Source organism: Callorhinus ursinus, unplaced genomic scaffold, assembly GCF_003265705.2.
Source record: "Callorhinus ursinus isolate GAN/ISIS: 27379988/994484 unplaced genomic scaffold, GSC_fseal_2.0 scaffold40, whole genome shotgun sequence".
NCBI classification, from domain to species: Eukaryota; Metazoa; Chordata; class Mammalia; order Carnivora; family Otariidae; genus Callorhinus; species Callorhinus ursinus.
The window spans coordinates 10793402-10815558 of NW_027397102.1; the positions used below are offsets into that span (position 1 = coordinate 10793402).

Genomic DNA, 22157 nt, shown 5'->3' on the forward strand with positions numbered 1-22157 from the left:
TAATGACCCCAACCCCCCCCTTATTTCACTTTGGGATTATTCTTGATCATCATGTCTCCCCATAGTATTGTTAAACTAGAACTAATAAAACTGCTGTTCACATATTTTATATATTATTTTAGAAAAATGCTGGCTGATAGTGGATAACTATCATAAAAAGCAGCCTTATATTAATAGTACAAGGAGAAAGCTTCAGTATTCTTCCCAGATGATAACTCTTTGATTTTAACAAAAATGTCAGTTGAGGGCTGAGGGAAAAATAAGCAAATTATGATTTGACAGTTTTCATGTCAAATAAGCAAACATAAAGTATGTAATGGATTTTGGGTTTATTAGTAGACTTTTGGCGATCCTTAATAAATTATACCACATAAGTATTTCATAAACCTTGTGTTTCATATTGTAAGAAATTTCAGATGAAAGACCTGTTTCATGCATAAAGTTGGCTTATTCTAATTTTAAACCTGTGGGATAATACATAATAATGTATAAACAGAGAGGTTATCTTGAATGTGTTCATTTTTACCTCTTGTTCTAAGTTTTAACATGTCAGAAATGTGATGATTTGTAGGCCCAGTGAAAATCTAAAGAATGGATAAAGATGATATGATTACTTCATATTTTAGTCCTTGGATCCTACATTTGTTCAGAGATAGGTTATTTTGACCTGATGTTCTACTCGCATTAATTTATACTAAAAGGTATCCTTGGTACAAGCCTGGGGTAAAATGGCTACAACACTGCTAAGATTTAGTCATTGTCTTCAAGTAAAATGCAGTCTGTGTGGTTCAAAATAGTGACAAAGCAAATATAATTAAGTTAAGAAAGACTACATAGAGAGTGTCATAACAAGTAGTTCTTAAGAATGTCCAGGATTTTAGTAGAGAGGGTATTAATGGGAGTAATGGCATGGAGACAGGCAACCAGTTGAGTTTAGCTACATCAGAGTTCCTGAAGGAGAGTAGTGAATAGACACAAGGTTAGAAAAGTGATGGTGAATTTCCTCAGAGATGGGGCTTGGGGGAGGTGGGAGCATAATTTTTATTATGTTTATATTCCTAGTACCTAGCATTATGTTTGACTAATCTTTGTTTAAAGAATAGGAAAAATGTAAAAAAAAAAAAAAAAAATGTGTGTGTGTGTGTGTGTACATATATATATATATACACACACATATATATAATAGGTTTGTTTTTATGATTCTATAAGACTATTCTCTGATTTATAGATTTAAATCATGTTCAGAACCATCCCTACGTAAGGAAAAAATCACTCATTTTCAATTTTCCTTTTACTTTCTTGAAAGTGTAATGCCATTATATTGCTCTGCAGTGGCATGAACAACATCCAGCTCTTTATTCTGTTGTCTTCTGGTCAGCATATACCCTATGCTGGGTTAGGTTGGATGGATATACAGTTAAGACTGGTATGTTTAAAAGCAGAAACCATAAATAATTTAATTTTTTATCACATAAACTTGACATGTAACGTTGTGTAAGTTAAAGATGCAAAGCATGTTACTTTGATGTACTTATATATTGTAATATGATTGCCATTGTAATATTTATCATACTACATAATTATAGTACAATATCATTTATATTCATTGTACTGTGCTTTCAATCTCTATTGATTATTTTTACTTATTACAAGTTTGTACACTTAAGCACCATCAATCTTATCTACCTCTGTCCCTTGGTTACTATCATTTTACTGGTTTTTACAGGTTTGACTTTTTAGATTCCACATATAAATGATTTCATACAGTACTTGTCATTCTCTGTCTGATTTATCTCACTTATCATACTGTGCTCAAGGGCCATCCATATTTTTTACAAATAGCAGGATATCATTCTTTCTTGGGGCTGAATAATATTCCATTGTGTATATGTACCACATTCTTTTTCATATTTTCATTCTTTGATGGGCATTTGAGTTGTTTCCATATCTTGGCAATTGTGAATAATGCTGCAATAAACATGGGAGTGCATATTTCTCATTGAAATCTTAATCTCTTCTTTTTGAGATTTTATCCATTTTTTTTCTCATAAGAAAAACATAATGTTAGAGCTCTAAGGCAGTGCTATCCAATAAAACTTTCTTCAATGATGAAGTGTTCTATTTTGGTGCTCTTCAGTGTGATAGCCACTAGAGTCACATGTATCTTTTGAGGCCTTGAAATGTGGTTAGGGGATGAAGGACCTGCATTCTCAATTTTATTTAATTTTAATTAATTGAAATACAAATTTAAATAGTATATGTGGGTAGTGGCTACCATATTGGATAGTATAGTTCTAAGAGTACTAAGAAATTATCTGCTTGAGGTCTTTCATTTTACAAATAAGGAGACTTTGGCCCAGAGATTATGTAGTTGTTTAAGAACAGAACTGGGATTAAACACAGGTATCCAGATGCTCAAGTCAGTGGTATTACTAGAAATGAACACTTTGAAATTTTTGGGGGCACTTTGAAAAAAATTTTTTTTAAAGATTTTATTTATTTGACAGAGAGAGACACAGCGAGAGAGGGAACAGAAGCCGGGGCAGTGGGAGAGGGAGAAGCAGGCTCCTTGTGGAGCAGGGAGCTGGATGCAGGGCTTGATCCCAGGACCCCAGGATCATGACCTGAGCTGCAGGCAGAGGCTTAACGACTGAGCCACCCAGGCGCCCCAGACATTTTGAAATTTTTAAGTTACTAATTAAATTGTAATTATTACTTTTACTTCATTTATTGTGTTTAGTAGCAATTACCCAGTTCTCCTGTCCTTTCTGCTACCTCTACTTCACACACACCTATATTCTCCCCATCAAAAAAAATGTCTTTAGGGTGAAGTTTTCAAATTAATTTAACTAGGAAGTAGGTTTTCATTGTGTGTGATTTTAAATGACTTTTACATCTCAATTTTTGAAATTCCCTCTGTGGTCTCCACATTCAAGATGTTCAATGTGGGTAAAAGAGTGATTCTGGTCATATAATCTAGAGTATTATTTTGATATAAGGTAATTACTTATTCATAATTTCCCTTGTAGTTTTAAGAGAAATAAGGTGGCAATATCTTATCTGTAGTAAATTATGCACTGGGAAGTTATCACTGAACTTCAGAATTGTGCATTGTCAAAATTAGGAGGATGGGAGAAAATATTTGCAAATGATGTATCAGATAAAGGGCTATATCCAAAATCTATAATGAACTTAATCAAACTCAACATCCAAAGGACAAATAATCCAAGCAAGAAATGGGCAGAAGCTATGAATAGACATTTCTCCAAAGAAGACATCCAGATGGCCAAAAGACACATAAAAAATGCTCCACATCCCTTGGCATCAGGGAAATACAAATCAAAACCACAGTGAGATACCACCTCACACCAGTCAGAATGGCTAAAATTAACAAGTCAGGAAACAACAAATGTTAGTGAGGATGCAGAGAAAGGGGAACCCTTTTACACTGTTGGTGGGAATGTAAGCTGGTGCAGCCACTCTGGAAAACAGTATGGAGATTCCTGAAGAAGTTAAAAATAGAGCAATCCTGTGTCCCAGCAATAGCACTACTAGGTATTTACCTCAAAGATACAAATGTAGTGAAACGAAGGGGCACCTGCACCCCACTGTTTATAGCAGCAGTGTCCACAATAGCCAACATGTGGAAAGAGCTGAGATGTCCATGGACAGAAGAATGGATAAAGAAAATGTGGCATATATATACAATGGAATATTACTCAGTCATCAGAAAGGATGAATACTTATCATTTACATGGATGTGGGTGGAACTGGAGGGTATTATGCTGATTGAAATAAGTCATTCAGAGAATGACAATTATCATATAGTTTCACTCAAATGTGGAATATAAGAAATAGGGCAGAGGACCATTGGGGAAAGGAGGGAAAACTAATGGGAAGTCATCAGGGAGAAAAACCATGAGAGACTCTTAACTATAGGAAACAAACTGAGGGTTGCTAGAGTGGAGGTGGGTAGGTGGATGGGGTAATTAGGTGATGAGCATTAAGGAGGGCACATGATGTGATGAGCACTGGGTGTTATACACAGCTAATAAATTATTGAACACTATATCTGAAACTAATGATGTACTATAAGTTGGCTAATTGAATTTAAATTTAAAAAAAGAAGCTAAGGATAATTGTTGGGGAGTAGTGGGAAATAAGACTACCTGTATAGATTGGAGATAGATTATGGAGAATCTGAAAAGTACAAAATGGTTCTACATAGTTTTCTAGGCAAGAGGGTGCCAATTTTCTTGAGCAGAGTAGTAATCTGACAAAAGAATGATTTTAGTTTGACAGTGGTAATTACAGTTGGTTGGGATTAGATGAGAATGGTGTGATGGCCTTTGGCTAAGGAGATTGGTGATGATGGAAATGATGATGATGATGGTTATAATTAATATGTATGAGCCCCTCTTTTCTGCTTGTTCCTGTGAGATAAGTAATATTATAGTGTTTTAAAATTGACACCCATTCAAATCACTTGCCCAAAGCCACATCACTAGTAAGTAATATAGCTCAAATTTGAATCTAGGTCTCACTCTGAAGTCTCTCCTCTCTCCATTATTTTACCATCCAGGCAGTAAAGGCCTGGTCTTGGATGGTGGACCCTATTGCACTCTGTACCTGCCTGTATTATAACATTCATCACAGTGGGCTCTTTTGGTATTATATATTTGTCTTCTCTACTAGACTGTGATTCTTTGAGGACATGGATTTTATCTTAATCATTTTAGTAACCCAGCACCTAAATTATACATTAGGCACTTGAAAATGTTTGTTGAGGGGCGCCTGGGTGTCTCAGTCAGTTAAGCGTCTGACTTCCTCAGGTCATGATCTCAGGGTCCTGGGATCACGCTCCCTGCTCAGGAGGGAGTCTGCTTCTCCCTCTGCCCCTCCCCCTGCACGTGCTTTCTCTCTCTCTCAAATAAATCTTTTTAAGAAAATGTTTGTTAAATGAAAGGATAGAGAGTACAGAGTAAGCAAGAGATACAAACAAACAATTTTTGTACTTGAGTGTAGTAGAATATTAAAGTTGGAATTGTAGAATTCTTTCTTCTGTTCTTGCCTTTTATCAGTATTAGTAAACTGCCCTCATTTCAACTGAAAAATGCTGTTGACAGATAATAATGGGACATATCCTAAGTTTCATAGGAGTTTTTAAAAAAATTTTTATTATGGGAAATTTCAAACATTTACAAAAGTAAGATAACAACGTGAAATAAAATAATGTAATATAGCACAATATAATATAACATGTAATGTAACATGTAATATATGCCTATCCCCGAGCTTCAACAATAATCAAGTCCTGGCAAATCTTGTTTCATCTTTACCCCACCCCTGGAATATTTTGAAGCAGATCCCAGACATATTTCATCTGTAAAAATATTAGCATATATCTCTTAAAAAACTGGAACTCTTTAAAAAATTATCATACATAAAAATTCCCTAATACCAAATATCTGGTCAGTGTTAAAATATCCCTGAATATGAGGTTGGTTGGGAAGATGACATAGTGGGAGTACTCTGAGCTCACCTCCTCCCAGATACAACTAGATAACACTCACATCAGCTTAAGTAACCCAGAAAATGACATGACAACTGGCAGGACAAACTCCAGAGATACAACTTGAAAGCAGCAGTTTGAAAAACACCAGGGGTATATGGGAGGTAGTTATTTACTCACCTCAGAGCATGGTCTGGAGAGACAAGGATCATGGTGAGACACTTCCAGGAACAAAGGAGATGGCAGGCACTAATTCCCTCCCCTGCCCCCAGGTATGAACAGTGGACACCTGCTGTGACCAGAGTACCACACACACTCCTTCCTTAACATCTTATACCAAGCCCTGCCCATCCCTCACCCAGCATGCTTCTGTGGATCCTTACCTCCCAGTCATGCTACATTTAGTCCTGGTGCTGCAAACTCCTCCCTCAGAAGATAGGAGCAAACCTTCCTAATATATCTCCCAACCTGTGTGTTTTGTAGGACGTCAGTTCCAGGGGTGCTGGGGGAAGGTCTCATTTCACAAACAGACCACCGCATACCATGTTAAAATGTGCCCCAACCTGCTGGGGACCAAACACTGCTCACAATAAGCAAAGAGAACCTCTGCAGACAACTGGACTGAAGGAAAAAGAGGCCAAGACTTAATAGCGGAGCACATGCAACACACATAGGACACAGTCCCTGAAATGCTAGGCCCTGGGGTACAGGGCACACTGCACTGCAGGGCATTACAGGATCTCTTTTTCTTAAGGCCATTACCTTCAAAAGCAAGAGACATAGCTGACTTTACTAACATACAGAAACAGACACACAAAACAAAATTAGAAGACAGAGAAATAATGTCCCAAATGAAAGAACAAGACCAAACCACAGCAAGAGACCTAAGCAAAACAAATATAAATAATATGGCTGATAGAGAATTTAAAATAATGATCATAAAGATACTCAATGGACTTGAGAAAATGTGGAGGATATCAGAGAGACACTTCACAAAGAGATACAAAGGAACCAATCAGAGATGAAGAACACAATAAACGAAATTAAAAAGGCACTTAATGGAAAAAATAGGCTAGAGGAAGCAGAGGAACAAATTAACTACCTGGCAGAGTAATGGGAAGTAACTAAGCTCAGCAAAGGAGAAGAAAATTATTCAAATTGAGAACAGTCTCAGGGAACTCAGTGACTTCATCAAACACTTCATCTGCATTATAGAGATCTCAGAAGAAGAAGAGTGAGAAAAGGAGGCAGAAAATTTATTTGAAGAAATAAGAGCTGAGGGGTGCCTGGGTGGCTCAGTCAGTTAAGCGGCTGCCTTCGGCTCAGGTCATGATCCCAGGGTCCTGGGATCGAGCCCTGCATCGGGCTCCCTGCTCAGTGGGAAGTCTGCTTCTTCCTCTCCCACTCCCCCTGCTTGCGTTCCCTCTCTCACTGTCTCTCTCTGTCAAATAAATAAATAAAATCTTAAAAAAAAAAGAGAAGAGCTGAATACTTCCCTAATTTGGGGAAGGAAACAGATATTCAGATCCAGGAGGCACAGAGATCCCTCAACAAAATCAACCAGAGGAGGTCCAAACCAAGACACATAGTAATTAAATGGCAAAAAGTAGTGATAAAGAGGGAGAGAACAGGAAGATGGCAGCAGAGTTGGAGGAACCTAGGTTCCTCTCTTCGCATGAATACAACTAGGTAACTATCAAATCATCCTAAATACCCCAGAAATTGACCTGAAGACTGGCAGAAGAAACTTCACAACTAAAGGGAGAGAAGAGGCCACATCCAAGAAGGTAGGGGAAGTACAGGGATGTGGTTTAGGGGATAAACAGAGCCTGGCTGCTGCAGAGGGGAGGGAGCTAAGGTTGTGGAGAGGGCAAAAGAGCAAGGAGCACATAGGGAAATGCACAAGGAGAATGTTCCCCATAGCCACTGGCTTGGAAAATAAGAGGCACTGGATTTTATGAGTTCATGCAGTCAGTGGGGCTTAAAACCTAGAGTTTTAAGGGTCAGCAGGCTTTGTTGGGATAGAGCCATGAGAGTATTACACTGCTCCTGGAGAGAAGAAAGGCAAATAGCCCAGGGTAGACAGCTCAGAAACAGTGATCTGAGGAGTGCCTGAGGCACACACTGGGGATATTATTTACTCCTCTCCCAGAACAAAGGAGCTGGCTGACACCATTTCCCTCCCCGACCCCTTGGCATAAACAAAGACCAACCTGCCTTAAGCTGTGCAGCTCTGGCACGGGGCTGCCTAACTTGCATACACCAGCCACAGCCCCCTGTGCTCTTGTGGGCCTGCCCTTCTCAGTCATGCTTGCCTCAGTCCTAGCAAGGTGGGCCCATCCCCTCCTAAGACCAGCACAAACCCCAGCCCACACCCTGTGTCCCAAACAGCTCTGTAGGCCTCAGTTCTGGTGAAGGTGGTGACAAGTCTCATTTCATAACCATACTAGATCACACCTAGTTAAAACTCATCACATTCAGGCCAGGGACCAAACACTGCCCATAGAAGGCAAGGAGAGCCTCTGCAGATGACTGGCCTGAAGGATAGAGCAGCTAGAACATAACAGCAGAAAGCACACGACACATAATTGAGACACTCCTTGAAGTACCAGGCCCTGAGTACTACATGACCTCTTCATTAAGCTATTACTTGCAGGAGCAGTACATAACTGACTTTTCTAACACAGGGAAGAAAGCAGAGATGTAGACAAAATGCCAAAATGGAGAATTTATCCCAAATGAAAGAATGAAATCTTATGGCCAGAGATCTTAGTGAAACAGATAGAAATAACATGCCTGATGGAGAATTTAAAGCAATGATCCTAAGTATACACACTGGAGATGAGAAAAGAATGGAAAACATCACAGAGACTATTACCACAATGATAAAAGATAAAAAAGAATCAGAGATGAAGAATGTAATAAACCAAATTAGGAACATATTAATGCAATGAACAGCAGGCTGGAAGATACAGAGGAATTAATTAGTGACCCAGAAAACAACATAATGGAAAGCAGTGAGGCTGAAAAGAAAGAATTATGCAAAACAAAAATAGACTTCAGGAACTCAGCGACTCCACCAAATGTAAAAACATTTGTATTATAGGAGTCCCAGAAAAAGAGAGGGAAGTGGGGGCAGAAATTTTTGAAGAGCTAATAGCTGAAAAGGTCTCTAATCTGGGAAAGGAAACAACTATCCAGATCCAGGAGGCACATAGAACTCCCATCACAGTCAACAAAAGCAGGCACACACCAAGACACATTTTAATTAAATTTGAAAAGTATACTGATAAAAGTTCTTAAAAGCAGCAAGACAAAAGAAGTCCTAAACGTACAAGGGAAAACCCATAAGGCTAGCTGGATATTTCTCAAAGAGAAACTTTGTAAGCCAGAAGAGGGTGGCATGATATATTCAGAGTACTGAATGGGAAAAATCTGCAACAGAGAATACTCAATCTAGGAAGGCTAGCTATCCCAGCTCTGCAAGAAATATTAAAGGGGACTCTGAATGGAAAGGAGAGACCAAAAGTGACAGTATTAAGGTAGGAAGCACAAAAGCAGTAAACATGACTATTTCTGTAAAAGGACAGTCAAAGGACTCACACACAAAAAAGACATAAAATGTAATAACATATACCTAAAACATGAGGAGGAGAGGAAAAAAGAATGGGTTGTTACTTGAATGATCATGAACTTAAAAGAGACTGCTATTTGCAGAAGAGGTTACATAGAAAGTTAGTGGTAACCATCTATCAAAAACCATTAATACATATGCTAGGATAAAGGGAAAGAAATCCAAATATATCACTAAAGAAAATCAGTGAAACTTGAGAGAAATACAAGAAAGGAACAGAAAAAATTTCCAGAAAAAAAACACAAAACAAGGAATAAAATTGCAATACATACATATCTATTAATAATTACTTTGTTGTATGGACTCAGTGCTCCAATCAAAAGATTTATGGTGTCAGATTGTATAAAAGAAACCAGACCAGGGTGCCTGGATGGCTCAGTCGGTTAAGTGTCTGCCTTCAGATCAGGTCATGATCCCAGGGTCCTGGGATTGAGCCCCGCATTGGGCTCCCTGCTCAGTGGGGAGCCTGCTTCTCCCTCTGCCGCTCCCTCTGCTTGTGCTCTCTCTCTTTCTCTCAAATAAATAAATAAAAATCTTAAAAAAAATAAACCAGACCCGTCTTTATGCTACCTACAAGAGACTCATTATAGACTTAAAGACACTTGCAGATTGAAAGTGAGGGGATGGAGAAATGTTTGTCATGAAAATGGGTGTCAAAAGAAAGCTGGAATAGCAATACTTATATTCGACAAACTAGATTTTAAAGCAAAGACTTCCACAAGGCACAATAATGGCATGGTATAATAATAAAGGGGACAATCCAGCAAGAAGATAGAGGAGTTGTAAATATTTATGCACCCAAGATGGGAGCACCCAAATACATAAAACGATTAATAAGAAACACTAAGGAACTAATCAGTAGTACTACAATAACAAATAGTATGGGACTTTAACACCCCACTTACATCAATGGACAGATCATCCAAACAGAAAATCAACGCGGCAACAATGCCTTTGAATGACACACTGGACCAGATTGATTGAACAGATATATTCAGAACTTTCAATCCTAAAACAGCAGAATACACATTCTTTTCAAGTGCACATGGAACATTCTCCAGAGTAGATCACATGTTATGTCACAAAAAAATGGCCTCAACAAATACAAGATTGAAGTCATACCATGCACTTTTTCTGACCACAGTGCTATGAAACTTGAAGTCAACCACAAGAAATAATTTGGAAAGTACACAAGTACATGGAGGTTAAGTAACATGGTACCAAACAGTGAATGGGTCAACCAGGAAATAAAAAAAATAATACATGTTGAAACAAATGAAAATTAAAATACAACTACCAAAATGTTTGGGATGCATCAAAAGCAGTCCTAAGAGGGAAGTATGTAGCAATACAGGCCTACCTCAAGAAACAGGAACAATCTTAAACAACCTAATCTTACACCTAAAGGAACTAGAAGAAAAGCAACAAAGGAAGCCCAAGACCTGTAGAAGGAAGGAAATAATAAAAGAATAGAGCAGAAACAAATGATATAGAAACTAAGAAAACAGTAGAACAGATCAATGAAAACAGGAGCTGATTCTTTGAAAACATCAATAAAATTGATAAATCTCTAGCCAGACTTATTAAAAAGAAAAGCACCCAAATAAATAAAACCATAAATGAAAGTGGAGAAATATCACCCAATAGCAGAGAAATACAAATAATTATAACAGAATAGTATGAAAAACTATATGCTAACTAATTGGACAACCTAGAAGAGATAGATAAATTCCTAGAAACATATCAAGTATTAAAACTGAAACAGGAAGAAAAAGAAAATTTGAACAGACCAATCACCAGCAAAGAAATTGAATCAGTAATCAAGAATCTTCCAACAAAGTCCAGGACCAGATGGCTTCATGGGAGAATTCTACCAAACATTTAAAGAAGAGTTAATACTTATTCTTCTTAAACAATTCCAAAAAATAGAAATGGAAGGAAAACTTCCAAATTGTTCTATCAGGCCAGCATTACCCTGATACAAAAACGAGATAAATATACCACAAAAAAAAATAACTGCAGGCCAATATCTCTGGTGAACATAGATGCAGAAATCCTCAACAAAGTACTAGCTATCAAATCTAAGCATACATTAAAAAAATTATTCACCACAGTCAAGTGGGATTTATTCCTAGGTAGCAAGGGTGGTTCAGTATTCACAAATCAATCAGTGTGATACACTACATTAATAAAGAATAAGAACGATATGATCCTCTCGATAGATACAGAAAAATCATTTGACAAACTACAACATCCATTTATGTTAAAAAGATTAACCAAGTAGGTTTAGAAGGAACATACCTCAACATAATAAAGGCCATATGCTAAAAACCCACAGCTAATATCATCCTCAATGGGGAAAATACTGAGAGCATTTCACCTAGGGTCAGGAACACAACAACAATGTCCACTCTCACCACTGTTATTTAATATATTACTGGAAGTGCTAGCCACAGCAATCAGACAACAAAAAGAAATAAAAGGCATCCAAATCAGCAAGTAAGAAGTCAGACTTTCACTATTTGCAGGGTGCTATATACAGATAAATTAAAACACCCCACCAAAAAACTGCTAGAACTGATAAAAGACTTCAGTAAAGTTGCAGTATACAAAATCAGTGTACAGACATTACTCCATTTCTATACACCAGTAATGAAATAGCAGAAAGAGAAATGAAGGAATAAGTCCTATTTACAATTGCATTGAAAACAGTAAGCTACCTTGCAGTAAACCTAACCAAAGAGGTGAGAGTCCTGTACTCTGAAAACTACAAAATGCATTAAAGAAATTGAAGATGACACGAAGGAATGGGAGGACATTTCATGCTCAGGGACTGAAAGAACAAATATTGGTAAAATATCTATAGTACCCAAAGCAATCTACACATTTACTGCAATCCCTATCAAAATAGCAACATCATTTTTCTCAGACCTAGAGCAAATAATCCTACAATTTGTATGGAATCACAAAAGACCCTGAATAGCCAAAGCAATCTTGTAGAAGAAAAGTACAGCTGGAGGCATCACAATTGTGGTCAAATTATTTTACAAAGCTTTAGTGATCAAAACGGTTTGGTACTGGCATAAAAATAGAATAGAATAGGATAGTATAGGATAGAAAACCCAGAAATGAACCCACAATTATATGGGCAATTAATCTTGACAAAGGAGAAAGGAATATCCAATGGGAAAAAGACAAGTCTCTTCAAGTATTGTTCAGAAAACTGGATAGCAACCTGCAAAAGAATGAAATTGGACCACATTCTTACACCATACACAAAAATAAATTGTAAATGGATTAAAGACCTAGATGTGAGACCTGAAACTATAAAATCCTAGAAGGGAACACAGGCATTAACTTCTTTGATATTGGCTATAGCAACTTCTTTCTAGATACGTCTCTTGAGGCAAGGGAAACAGAAGCAAAAATAAACTATTAGGACATCAAAATAAAAAGCTTCTGCATAGTGAAGGAAAAAAATCAACAAAACTAAAAGTCAACCTATGGAATAGGAGAAGATATTTGCAAGTTACATATCTGATAAAGGGTTAGTACCCACAATACATAACGAACTTATAAAATTCAACACCTAAGAAATGAATAATCCAATTAAAATGTGCAGAAGACATGGATAGACATTTTTCCAAAGAAGACATACAGATGGCACACAGACACATGAAAAGATGTTCACCATCACTGATCATTAGGGAAATCCAAATCAAAACTAGAATGAGATATCACCTCACACTTGTCAGAATGCATAAAATCGAAAACATTAGAAGTGTTAGCAAGGATGTGGAGAAAAAGGAACACTCTTGCACCATTTGTGGGAATGCAAACTGGTGCAGCCACTGTGTGAAATGTTATGAAGGTTTTTCAAATAATTAAAAAGAGAAGTACCCTATGGTCCAGTAATTGCGTTACTAGGTAGTCACACAAAAAATACAAAAAACATTAATTCAAAGGGATATACGCACCCCTATGTTTATTGCAGCATTATTTACAGTACATAAACTGTGGAAGCAGCTCAAATGCCCATCAATAGATGAATGGATAAAGAAAATGTGTGTATATATAAATTTTTATACACACACAAACACAATGGGATATTGTTCAGCCATGGAAAGAATGAAATCTTACTATTTGCAGCAACATGGATGGAGCTAGAGTGTGTAATGCTAAGTGAAATAAGTCAGAGAAAGACAAATACCATTTGATGTCACTCATGTAGACTTTAAGAAACAAAACAAATGAAGAAGGGAAAAAAAAAAGACCAAGAAACAGACTATCAACTATGGAGACCAAACTAATGGTTACCCGAGGGGAGGTGGGTGGACAATGGGTGAAACAGGTGACAGTTATTAAAGAGTACATTTTAAAAATAATCCCTGAATGTATCATAACTTTTTAAAGTTCACTTTAAAATTCTTGTTCCAAACAGTATCTATATGTTAGAATTTATTGATTTTAAGTCTCATAAGTCTGTTCCTCCATTTTGTGTCATTTATTTATTGAGGAAATCAGGTCATGTCGTTTTCTCTTTAGAGTTTCTGAATTCCTGAATTTTCTTAATGAATTCCCATGGTGCCTTTTAACATGTTTCATTGTATTTATCTCCTGTGTCATAATAATATAGGATAACTGATAATTCCTATTTAAATTGAGAACTAGAAGATTTTGCTTTAACTTCATCAATCTTTGTCCCATATGAAAATCTCAATCTTTCAAATTCCAGTGTACTTTGTCTTATTCTACAAAACAACACACACAAGAGTTTCCTTATAAAATGGCAACATGGCCTCCAACAGTATGATTATTAGAAACATATTATTAAATACATTATTAAGAACAGTTTTAAGATTTTTGTTGTTTTTGCATTTGTATTTTTTGCTGTTTTCTCTTCTTTGGTTATATTGTTGCCCATTAGGGATGGACAGTCAGTTACTTGGTTGTAATCACTGTGAATTGTTTCTTTCTTTGATCATTGCCTCTGCATTGTTTGTTTATTTCATTTTCCATTTAGTTTTCAGGACTTAACCTTTTTAACTTTAAATTTTTTAATATTTTATTTATTTTAGAGAAAGAGAGAGAAAGCAAGACTGTGTGAACAGGGGGAGGGGCAGAGGGAGAGGGAGGGAAGAAGACTCCCTGCTGAGCACAGAGCCCAATGTGGGGCACAGTCCCAGGACCCTGAGATCATGACCTGAGCTGATATCAAGAGTCAGATGCTTAACCTACTGAGCCACCCAGGCACCCCTTTTAATTTTTAAATTTAAAAAAATTTTATACTTATCACAGGACTCTTGATTTATTTTCTTTTTTTAAATTTAAATTCAATTAGCCAATAGTAAATTAGTTTCAGATGTGGAATTTAGTAATTCATCAATTGGATATAACACCCAGGACTCTTGATTTAATACAAAAAATCCTTTGCTACATGATGATACATCTCTAAAGCAGAACTAATAATTAGGACTGGTTTTATATTAGACTAATAAATATATAGTCTTTATTACAAAATAGGTAACAAAAATTCTTATAAAGAAAACTTTACATTTCAATTCTCTTTGTAAAGTAGAAAATAACCCATATGTTTATGTTCCCAAGTGAACATGGATAAGGCATTTACCCATTCTGACAAGTGTGAGGTTTTGATTTGGATTTCCCTAATGATCCCTTCTGTGATCTAATCAGTCCTACATTTTTTTTTCACTTTTTTTGGTGATGCAGCTATTTAAAATGGCTCCCATGCATAGTGCACAAGTGCTATTAGTATTTTTAAGTGCAAGAAATACGTGATATGCCTTATAGAGAAAATATTTGTGTTGAGTATACTTCATTTAGGCATGAGTTAACAGTGCTGTTGACCTTAAGTTTAATGTTAATGAATTAACTGTATATTAAATAAGGTGTTTTTAAACAGAGACACATATAAATAAAGGTTACATATTGGTCAGTTGATAAAAATGTAACCAGAGGCTTGCAAGAAATTAACCCTTTATTTTCCCTAGGAGCAGTGTTTCAGTTTTCACAGCTATTTTATGGAATGCGACTACTGCAAATAATGAGAATCAACTGTATTTTGATTACAGAAGTGCTTGGAAAGGTTGAGTCTTATGTGCGAGTTAATCTGATGCTCATCTTCAGTCTTGGTTTTTGTAAATCTCTGTATGATAGAATTCTGTTCTAGAACCTGTTATCTTTTGGAGGAAGCCAATTTTTCTCTCACTGATTTTAAACAAGTCGTTAATAGTTTTGAATTGACAAGTCATTATTTTGAAGTTACAAATAATTTTAATGCAAGATCTTCTTGTGTAAAGTAGGATTGCCTTTGTTCAATTTTAATGCTATTTAATTAATGGCCTTATGGGACTGTAGGTTTGTATAGTACCCTCAAGCTCTGATATTTTTTGAATGTCTTATTTAATTTTCTAAATCAGGAGTTGGCTTTTTTTTCTGTAAAGGATTAGATAACAAATTTGTTAGACTCTACAAAACAGAAGGTCACATATTCTTTGTTTCTTATTTTTGTTTTCACTATTCTTTAAATATTAAAAAAAAATGAAAATAGGATGCCTGGATGGCTCAGTTGGTTAGGCATCTGCCTTTGGCTCAGATCATGATCCCAGCTTCCTGGGATCAAGTCCCGCATGGGACTCCTTGCTCAGTGGAGAGCCTGCTTCTCCCTCTGCCTGCCACTCCCCCTGCTTGTGCTTGTTGTGCACTTTCTCTCTCTGACAAATAAATAAATAAAATCTTTAAAAATTTTTTAAAAAAACATTCTTAACTCAGAGACCAGACCAGATTTAGCATAGAGCTGTAATTTGCCAATTACCATTCTAAATTTTTCATGTGTTACGCAGTCAGTTGCCTCTCTTTGGGTAGGAAATCCCTTCTTCATCCGTATAACCTGTGTTTGAAAAAGCCTGAGGATGCCAATGTGCCTGTTTTCTTTTGATCAAAATCTTGGCCTTTTCTATTTTGAGACGACAAGTATGCTGTATTTTATTGTTATTATGGATCTCAGCCAGAGCTTGATTAGCATCAAATACATCTGAGAAGAAAAATGAGGAGTAAGTGCAGCCACTTAACATCTTTATTCAGCAAGGAAAGATTGGGGAGCTAAAATTAATTGTCCATTTACCAAGTACAAGCCATTTTATATAATTACTTAATCTTCATGATAACCATATAAAAGGAAGGCATTTCCATGTTTTTCAGATAAATAAACTGAGACTCTAAGGTAGCACTGTCCAGTAGGATTTTCTTCAATGATGGAATTACTGTGTATCTGTACAGTACACTGTTGAGCACTTGAAATGGAGCTAATGTGACTAAGGAAATAAATTTTAAATTTTATTTATTTTTTATTTAAATTTAAATAACCACAAGTAGCTAGTAGTTACCATATTGTGCAGCATAACTCTAACAGCTTAAGTTACTTGCCCAGATTTAACAGTTCCACAACTGGAATTCAAAACCAGGTCTATGTAACTCCTAAGCTCATGTTTTTAGCATCATGCCACACTGCCTCATTAGTAAGAGGTGGATGGGCCCTACCCTACTGAATAGAAAATATAGTGAATTTACTTAGGCATTTTTCAAAATATGTTAACTTTTTAGGCCACTAGTTCAGTTAATCTAGACTCTGGAGCCCTGGATCATAAATATCAAGTATTACCTATGAATTTATTTTATAGTCTATATATTATTATTGTATTATGTGAAGATGAATATACTCTGAGAAGATTAGGGTAATTGAAATTTTTTTAGATATTAGCATACTTCAACTGTTTTTTCGTATTTAAGGAATAAGGTTTAATCAGCTGTTTTTAAAATAGCTTTTAAATGTTGAGAATTTACATTCTTTAATCACTTCAGAGATATATTAACAAAATTTCTCAGGTGCATGGGAGAGCATCCTTGATGGCATCAGCTTTAATATTTTTTTATTAAGAAATGACATAGGTATGGTGTAGAAATCTTACTTCATTAGTGAATACCAAGTATAAGGAAATCAAATGTGATGTCTTTTGGGAAGGCAGGCCTAGATAAATTATTCTGTGATGCTGATATATATATCAGAGGGAGGCTTGAAGGGAAAACAACAGTGAACAAAATTTTTATTAGTATCGAGTCCTCATTTTACCCTGTCTGAAGTCTCAGTCTAAATCAGTCATGACTGGCTTAAACAGGAAGTAGCCTAACTAAAGTCTCTAGCTTCCCTTATTCTGCTCAGAAGATACTGAAAAATATGTCCAATGAAGTATAGGCACTATCACTGTTATCAGAGAACATTTAGAGTCCTTTGACTAGTATTTCTTCCAGTTCTTGTATAATTTCTCTTCTGTGTAAGCCAAAGAGACCTCTTTCCTCTGGATGTCCTTTGTCAATTTCAGCTTTTCCTATGTAAAGAAAATATTTGTTCCCTGGAAAGCTTTTCAGTCGGCCTTGAATGGGTAATCTTTGGGAAATATTTTGATACCTGGATGACACTGGAGCACTTTGTTCTTAGAGCCAGTGATTTTCCTGCATTATTTTTTTTTGTTTAAATTTTTATTAATTTTAGAGATTCGGAAAGAGAGCATGAGCTGAAGGGGCAGAGGGAGAGAGAATCTCATGCAGACTCTGTGCTCAGCACAGAGCCCAGTGCAGGGCTTGATCTCACAACGCTGAGATCACGACCTGAGCCAAAACCAAGAGTCGTAGCTTAGCTGACTCTGCCATGCTGGTGCCCCTTTCCTGCATTCTTAATTCAAATCAAGTTATATCCAAAACAAAGTTCATTTTGGCTTAAATAAAGCATGAGATAGGTAAAAAGTGAATGTTTTGGAAAGTTAGGAATAAAGGATTTGTAATGGAAGGAAATTATTTTTATAAATAAATATAAATCGTATTTCAAGATACAACTTGAATCATTCAGTACTCCAGATCACCCTTATCTTTTACTTTCTCCATAGCATTTATCAATTTCTAATATATTGTTTATTTATTGTGTTTATTGTCTGTCTGTGCTCCACTAGAATGTCATCTCCAGAAGAGCAAGAATCTTTGTTTTGTTTATCGATATAGCCTAAGCACTGAGACCAATGGTCTGACACGTATTTGTGTACTAAGTGACTACCATGATCTATCCTACTGAATCCTTCAAATTTTGTATTCACTTCTTGGTAATTATTTTATTGGTGTATTCCATATGAAGTAGACTAAAGTTAACTAATAAAAATAATACTCTACTATCTAGGATGATATGAGAATTTTAGGAATTATACTCTAAAAATATATGCAGCAATTTGGAGTGCTTGAGTTTTTAATACTTTAAATAAAACCCATAGTGTTGCTTGGATACCCCCAGAATGTATCAGGAAATGGAGGATGGGGAGGTTTTCAATTAAAAATAATGATATGTCTTTCTCAGATGGGAAAGCTGACAACCATACCTGGAGGTCTGATATGTGCATCTATAACTGTCCATGCAGCTAAAGAAGAAGAATACAAAAAGCAGCTAGTAAGACCAGAGCAGGTAATTTGCCTACAAAAGTTTGTGCATTTTGTATAACATACATATGATGCAAAAGCCATGAGTGTTTTTATTTTTGACTTATCTCTATTCATCAAAAATGTATTTAAAGTATTTGTTAGGCTCATTTTATAAGTTGAAAGAAATAGTCATAGGGTGTGTCAAAATAAACACTGTATTTATTATATTTAAATCAAACATCTAAAATTCTAACTCCAATGAAAAAAATTAGTGATTTTTCTTAGTGAATAATCAATTAGTAGTACAGGATCTTAGTACTTATAAGCAGTCTGATTTTTTTTCTTGACAAATTTATACAAGTACACCTGATATTTGAAAACTTTAGTTTAAGAAATTCATTAAGATCTCAGCTTTGAAAGTGACCTTAGATGTTTTCTAGTGCAGCCTTCTGTGGTACTGTAATCCCCTCTACAATAGGCACACTAAGTGGCCGTTTATCTTCTACAACAATAAAATTCTGGAAAAAGGAACCTAAGGCAGTCTACCCATTTTCTGGCAGCTCTCATTCAGCTTGAGGTCCTTCCTTATGTCAGACACAGCTGTGTCTCATAATAAGTTCTATCCTTTGGCCTTGTATCTCTTGGCATTGGTACCATATAGAAAAATTCTCATCCCTCTTCCACAAAACAACTCTTCAGATATCAGTTACACTTTAAGTAATTTTGTATCCTGGATAAGTATATTAGTAGCTTTAACCCTCACATGTCATAGCTTGGAGTTCTTGCACTATAATGGTCATTCTTTGCCAAACATGTTTAGGATGGTTAGTGTTTTTTTCAGGTGACTGTAGGATAGAGTCAGATTCTGACTTCTCTTGTTTTAGATAATGTATTTCTATTAATACTGCCTGAGATCACATTCATTTTTATGTTTATATTTGTTTTGAGTGTCCTTATAATCAGCCTTGCTTAAAATCAGCTTTTGACCATGACAGAGTAAACTTGAAGTTCTCTAAAATTAATTAAACTTCTTTATATGGGCTACCGGTAAGCTGTCTTTTTCCAATCTGTACTTAAGTATATGGACTTTTTGGACTCCATTACAGGTACAGTTATGCCTGTTCAATTTTATTGATCTAGTCTATCATACCAGCTTGTTGATACTTAATTGTGGCTATTGATTCTGTTCACCATTGTACTTTTTTTTTTAAGGGGATCTTTCTCTTTTATTAGATAAAAAGCACAAATAAAACCTGGAGGAATTGGGGGAAGGAAATATAGAAAAGGCCTGGGCAAAGCTCAGAGATGACAAAGGGGAAAAGCAGGGAGTGGAGGGGGAACAGTAAGAGCCCCAAGTCAGGGCATGAAAGAGGTTTCTAAAGAGTAAACATCTCCTTATTTGATGACAATTTTCTGGTGCAAGACTTGGGGCCCAGAGCCAGGAAGTGGCTCGGGAAGTGCTGAGGCAGTGGGCGGCAATCCATGGGCAGTGATGTTCTACTTGTAGGCCTCATGGATGATCTTGAAGCCTTGAGCAGTGGTGTAGGGGATGTCTGTGACAGGGTCCCAGTACAGGGCTGGGCAGATGTGACAGAGTCCCAGTACAGGGCAGACCTCCCAAACAGAGACCTTTGGGGCAGCCCTTGGGGAAACCATTCCTCAAATGTCACATTATCACTGAAAATAATGAAGGTACAGGAGCAGTGAGCAGGAGGGTTGATAGGTCCAGTGCTGGCCTGGGGAGTCAGTGCAGAAGCTGTGGGAGCAGGATCCAGTCCTTCCACATCCACATTTTCTTTAGGGCCTGGCTCCCCAATAAGCAGCACTACCACTGAATGATGTGATTATGGGCCCAGGGCACATCTGCGTCTTGTCCATCTGCTTCTTTTTGTCAGCCTTGATCTGCTCATATGTTTCTAATAAACTTAAGTTGAGCTCCTCTGTGGTCTTGGCCTCTCTGAGCAGCACCTCCTGGATCAGTAGCCACTCACAATGGGGCCCCTTTTGCTGCTGTGACTGGCGCTGCCTCTCCTGTACCCAAAGGAATGTCTGTCACGTATGCTCAGCTGTAGACTGACACATGGAGTTCTGTCAGAGCCATTTTCCTGTAGTTCCTATTGGCAGCAGTGCTTTCTCTTATTAGGCCTTCTGAGAGCTACCAGCTGGAGTGCTGACTTTTCGAGGTCTCAAGATCTTGAGAGGCTCCTTATATGCTTTGGTGACTACTCAGCACTTCTTTTTTGGCTCTTCTGCTTTTCTATCACTGAATGGTTCATCCCCTTCATGGATGTCAAAGTCAGAGTTCATCTAATCCTCTGTGTCTGACTGGTGCCCTTGATACTCATTATTTCCCAATTCCTCTGTGAAACCCCCGTAAGTCATCTGGTAGAACTCGTCTTTCTCCTCTGCTTCCAGGAACCCAGAAACCTGGTTCCCCACAGTCTTCTGGGGACCCAGTCCCCAGCCAGACTCATACCGCCTACCGAGACTACGCTGCTACTAGCAGCCCCTCCCCCAGGGCCCTGTTCACCATTGCAATTTTTACCTTTTCCACCCTGAAGTCACCCCTAAGCTTTATCTACATTCTTAGAAAAATGTATGTAAGTCTGAATCTGAATCCTGACTCCACCACTATTTGGATGACATTAAAGAGAATTCTTAATGGTGGCATAAATATTTGGTTGCATGAATGTACCATTATCAAATGTACAATTTCTATAATTTTTTTTGAAATTTAGCATGTTTCCAATTATTTTGCTGTTACAATCAATCAGTGCTTTGTTGAAACACTTTGTACGAAATCTTTATGTACATTTCTGTTTCCTTAAAATGAATTTCTAGAAATGGAATTATAGGTCAGAAGGCATAAAAATATCAATACATTGCCAAACTGACATGCATAAAGGTAGTATTCATTTAACAAAACTATTTCCTGAATTCCTCTTGTATGTGTATGAGGCACTGTATAAGCACTGGGTAAAGTTTTATTAATTTTCATTAGCAGTCTAAGATAGTCACTTTCCTACATACTTGCCGATTCTCAGTTTTCTTTCTCCTTTTTATTAATCTTAGAGAGATGATGATTTTAAGCTTACCTTGACACTCATCTTTGAAAAAGCTCAAAATCTAGGTATTCCCGAAAATCTATTTGTCCCGAATAGCTGAATTTACATATTTCTGAATTTAAAAATAAATTTGTACTCTTTATTATAGAATATACAGAATTCCTTATATTTATTGTGTTCCACAATACATTTTAAATAGAATTTAATTGAATTACTTACCAAACAAAATATTCTTTAATAACTGAAACTTTTTACTCAAGCCAGCACCTCCACATTTCCTTCTCCACCCACCTCTGGTAACCACTTTTCTACTCTGTGCTTCTGAGTCTTTTTGTTTGTTGGTTGGTTTGCATTTCAGTTGTAAGTGAGATTGATCTTGCCTTCATTGGCTTATTGGCATTTGTATTTCTTTTTTTATTCAAGTGTAATTAACATAGAGTGTTAAAATAGTTTCAGGTATACAGTG

The 22157-nt window shown here is 36.6% G+C and overlaps 1 protein-coding gene, 1 long non-coding RNA gene and 1 pseudogene across 3 annotated transcripts in view; 2 read left to right on the plus strand and 1 right to left on the minus strand.

The window, feature by feature from the left end:
• Positions 1 to 22157, plus strand: part of LOC141370610 (uncharacterized) — a 202930-nt gene that overhangs the window by 45907 nt on the left and 134866 nt on the right. The window lies entirely within an intron of this gene.
• APOOL (apolipoprotein O like) overlaps positions 1 to 22157 on the plus strand; it is a 138162-nt gene that overhangs the window by 28602 nt on the left and 87403 nt on the right. Inside the window, exon 2 of one of the 2 annotated variants that reach the window (XM_025879346.2) lies at positions 18565 to 18669. The exons of the other annotated variant lie outside the window; for it this stretch is intronic. Coding sequence (XP_025735131.1) covers positions 18565 to 18669 — 105 coding nt within the window. The remainder of the gene's footprint in view (positions 1 to 18564; positions 18670 to 22157) is intronic. 2 annotated transcript variants of the gene reach the window in all.
• Positions 20022 to 21733, minus strand: LOC112820318 (vacuolar protein sorting-associated protein 72 homolog pseudogene; annotated as a pseudogene).